Below are 4,348 nucleotides of genomic sequence, written 5' to 3' on the forward strand. Positions count from 1 at the left end.
CTCTAGGAGCACATCAGTTAAGAGTTCAAAGAAAATAAAAGGGACATCCGTCTAATTCTTTTTCTTGTTTGTAGAGCACTTTTTTTTTCGAGGCAGGGTTGCTTTTGCGGCTCTAGCCTAGCCATCTAGAGGGAGTTAAGGTTCAATGTCTGCATTTGCTTCAATCCTTCACTGAGCTCTCTCCTCCACATATCAGTAATGGCAGCTTAGGTTATTAGAGTGGGTGGTTCAAAACTCAAGATGGGACACATTCTACCATTTTCTTACATTTGGAAAAGAAAAATAAAGTAAAACAAAATATCCACTTCAAACTATATTCTTTCTGGGTCACAACAAGACAGATAATCTTCACTAAATTATCTTTGATTTTTTTTAATATTATTACTTTAGAAAGTATGCAGTACCACGCCTTTTGGCCTACTGATCCTGCCCGCTATACTACTAAATAGGGGATGGAGGGGGGATAAAAGGTGAAGTAAATAGAAATAAAAAAAGGTGGGTTAATACATCATTATAACTATAGGATAGGAGAAACAAAAAGCCCAAATAAAAGCTGCTTCAACTTGTTTTCTCACCTTTTCCTTTTTGCTCAAAGGGGTTTAACTTCCTTTTAAGGCTCAATCAAAAGCTTTTGTGCGCTTTCATTTAAGGCTTCTAAGTGTTCATCTGTGTATGTATTTACTCTAATTCTCCAACGTTCTAATCAGGCCCTGTAAAGAACCACAGCCCAGAATATCCATGCTGAGCCGAGTTGAGCTGAAGCTGGTGTGGAGGCCATCTTGGCCGGGCAGGGCTGGGCCGAAGGCTGGCTCTCTCACTGGAAGGCCTGGTGGAAGCGAGGCAGTGTGGTGGTACTAAGGCTGGAGCTGAACACTGATGGGAGTGGGTGCAGAGGTCCGAGGCCCAGACCCCCGCTAGAGCTCTGCTGCTCCTGAGGTTGCGGTTGCAAAGAGGTAAGAGGTGCCATGGCGACGGCAGCTGCTGCCGCGGCGACTGCTGCGGCATGGGGCTCGGCAGCATGCAGAGATGAGGAAGAGGAGATGGAAGAAGAGGAGGAGGTCGCAGATGAGGTGTAGCCCATCACCAGCCCTCCCGTGCTCATGGGGGCGCTGTAGGGAGGCAGGTTGAGGGGCAGGAACCCCAACAGATGGGAGAAGTCCATGTTAGCAGCACACAGAGACTCAGCGATCACCGCAGGGCTCTTGGACAGGAGGTGATCCCCACAAAGCTCATCCGCCAGGCCCGAGGTGGGCTCCAGTCCGTCCTTTGGGGGCGAGGCAGCAGCGTGGGGCTCTGCAGAGGGAACCGGGCCTGGTGAGCCACTCTGCAGATCCATGAGGAAGCTCTCCATCTCCACTTTCAAGGGCTTGTCCAGCAGGTATGAGGTAGATCCCAGCTGGTATTTGGGGCCTGGCTGGGGCTGGTGCTGCTGCTGGGGAGCCGGAGGCTGGTGGTGTGTGGGCAGCGGAGGGGAATGGTGGTGGTGGTGATGGTGGTGGTGATGGTGGTGGTGATGGGAGTGTGGGTGAAGAGGTCCAGGGGTTTCCATGTGACAACCCATGCCCATAGCTGCAGACAAGGAACTGGGCATCAGGGACGGGTGTGGGTGACCCACACCAGAATTAGACATGGCCTGGAGATGGTGGGGGTTGTACATGCTCATCGGGAAAGGAGCCCCACTGGGGAAGGGTTTGCCCATCATGGGGTCTTTGTTGGGACCCATGCCGCACATCATGGGGCTGAGCTCCTCCTTGACAGGGCAGGGTGGAGACCCTGACGCTAAAAGGCCTAACATATCAGGAGGCTCCGTCTTGATCTTGAGCAGCTCCTGCGAGTGGCTCTTCTTCACGTGGCGTGTCAGATGGTCCTTCCTGCCGAAGCGCTGGGCACAGTACTGGCACAGGAAGTCCTTTCGGCCCGTGTGGACCACCATGTGCCGTCTCACATCCTTCCGCGTGTAGAAACGTCGATCACAGTGGTCGCATGGGTGTTTTTTCTCCTTGGTGCCACCAGAGGACTTCCCGGAGTGGCTCTTGAGGTGTTCCAAGAGCACAGGTGTGCTCTCGTAGGTCTGCATGCACACTTTACAGGTGAGATCCCCTGCTGTGGCAGAGTGCATGGCCACATGGCGCTTATATCCCAGCTTGGTGTTGTAGTGCTTCCCACACTCCTCGCACTTGAAGGCCTCCTTGTTGGGGTCATGGGTCTGTAGGTGGTTCTTCAGGTGGTCTTTGCGGTGGAACATTTTCTCACAGAACGAGCACTGATGGGTCTTCTGCGGAGAGTGTGTGGCCATATGCCTGCAAAGGAACACAAGAAAAAGAGAAACATGGTAAGGGTGATTTAGGTGAAAGGTGATTTGGGAGAAGTTACACATTCCTTTTCTCATTGTCATGTTTGTTATGCAGTGTGTCAGTAGTGTGCCTGTTTAGGTGAGGCATGAATTCCTTTCAGTCAAATCCCTTGTGTCCTTATATACATGACTCACAAGGGTTTCCAGTCAGGACCCAAAATGTATTTTGTAACCACTTCCTGTGATTCACTAGATTCCAAAGACCCAAGTATGTTGATAAGTGAAATTTAGTAACTTGAGCCTGCCCTGACTGATTTTTGGCTACTTGAGGCCTTTTATCACTTTGTAAAGCTGTTGTAGTAAATGCGTTAGCGTCCAGCAGTTCTGGAGCGACATTAGAATTCATTTGGAGTCGGGTTCTTGGCCTCCTGATGGATGCCGCTGTCTGTAAATGATGCTAATGAGGGTAGCGTCAGTAAACTAGAAAAGCTGCAGGCTGTAAAACGAAAACCATGGACTGAAAGACACTAAATCTAAGACTGTGATGGTTGTTTGTGAGTGGTTACTACCAGCAATGCCAATCACACACAAGTAGTAATGTGATCCATTCTTAATATAAAAATGTTGGACACGCTTCAGTCATAAAGGTCAAGTTACTACTTTTTCTGGGTCACACATTCTGAGCAAAAGTACAAATGATATCCTTTCTGAAGTGGCTCATTTGGGGAGTCTGGGAAACCTAAAGAAGCCATGCATCATTCTGCATTTAAAAGGATGTGAAGTGATTCATGTGCAGTACCTGAAGAGTTTGTATTTGGAGCTGAAGGCCTTGAGACAGTGTGGCTGTGAGCAATGGAAGGGTTTCTCTCCTGTGTGACTTAAGGCGTGGAGCTGGAGCTTATCCTGTGAGGCGAACAGGGCCCCGCACACCAAACACTCGTTCCCACTTGCTCTCCCTACGTCCTCTCCTTCTTCTTCCCTCTCCCTCTCTCTCTCTTTCCCCCTCTCTCGCTCTCTCTCTCTCTCTGTCCGTGGCAGCGGGGCGGTGCTACCAAACAGCTTGGCGGCAGCCCGTCGTCCCTCTTCCTCCGGTGTCAGTGCGGTAATATGGTGTGAGGCATCGGCGGCAGCAGCTGCCATGGCAGCCCTAGAGTGCCGCTGCCATGAAAATTCACCTTTGGCTCCCCTGCCCTGCAGGCTCAACGTGGGAAGTTTCGGGGAGGAGTTGCCGAAAAAGAAGGTGACCGACAGCTGACAGGAAAGGCAGACGATCCTCCAAAATCTGTGGTGAGATAGAGGGTATAATCTTTGAAGCACTCTTTCAAGTTTGTGGTGATGCTGAACATATTTTTTTTTATTCAAGCCTAATTTTTACCTGTTATGATCCTACTTTCTACTTTCTTTTGTCTCTGCACTTTCCTTCCTTCTCTCACTCTCTTCTTCAGTTGCTCCTCTCTGTCACTCTCTTGTTCTCTCCTCCTCACCCAGTCCCAACAGCTATGGTTGGCGGTGAGTGGGAAAGGCTGCTTTGCATTTTTACTGTCCTGCAAGGAGAGAGCAAACACGATAAATATAAAGGTAAGTTGAGAAAAAGATTCCTTTTAGTTTAAAGCTTTGACAATATTGCATTATGCATAATTATTATTATTATTATTATTATTATTGTTGTGCTAGACTACAACTTGAGAATCCAAGCGTGTCCATAATTCAACAGGCTTGAGTTGAATCATAATATGTCACTTGCAAATTCCAGTTTAGAGCAATTTTCCTCTGAGCTCAATAGGGGGAGCTGAACGACAAGCCTGACGGACACGACAGGAACTGCAAAGGATTAGCAAAAACTGTTATGCGAATGATGATTCTCAATCATAGCCACACCACACTACCTAAACTTGTATAACCATACGTGGAGACAGAAAGTAATTACACAGTCTCATCCCTCATCATGTGTGTCTTCAGATGACAGCGTGGTGCACAAAGACAGCTTTGTGTGTGTTAATATGTGTACATGTATGTACTTGTTATGAAACTGGATAAGGCTCCTGTAATCCTTGG

The 4,348-nt window shown here is 48.5% G+C and overlaps 1 protein-coding gene across 1 annotated transcript; it reads right to left on the bottom strand.

Annotated features, from left to right (window-relative positions):
• Positions 1-814: 814 nt before the first annotated feature.
• On the bottom strand, positions 815-3,532 carry plagl2 (pleiomorphic adenoma gene-like 2). Its single transcript, XM_070839839.1, has 2 exons — positions 3,093-3,532; positions 815-2,300 (listed from the first exon to the last, which is right to left on the bottom strand). The coding sequence occupies exons 1-2, from the start codon at positions 3,431-3,433 to the stop codon at positions 815-817; spliced, it is 1,827 nt and encodes a 608-aa protein (XP_070695940.1). The 5' UTR covers positions 3,434-3,532.
• Between the last annotated feature and the right edge of the window lie 816 nt (positions 3,533-4,348).

This window comes from Pempheris klunzingeri, chromosome 11 (genome assembly GCF_042242105.1).
Source record: "Pempheris klunzingeri isolate RE-2024b chromosome 11, fPemKlu1.hap1, whole genome shotgun sequence".
Lineage (NCBI taxonomy): Eukaryota > Metazoa > Chordata > Actinopteri > Acropomatiformes > Pempheridae > Pempheris > Pempheris klunzingeri.

Bases quoted from the DNA above. Each gene is read 5' to 3' on its own strand.
- plagl2 (XM_070839839.1), bottom strand. From the start codon at position 3,433: ATGGCAGCTGCTGCCGCCGATGCCTCACACCATATTACCGCACTGACA. The intron at 2,301-3,092 runs GTACTGCACATG...GTTCCTTTGCAG, and splicing joins TCCAAATACAAACTCTTCAG to GCATATGGCCACACACTCTC.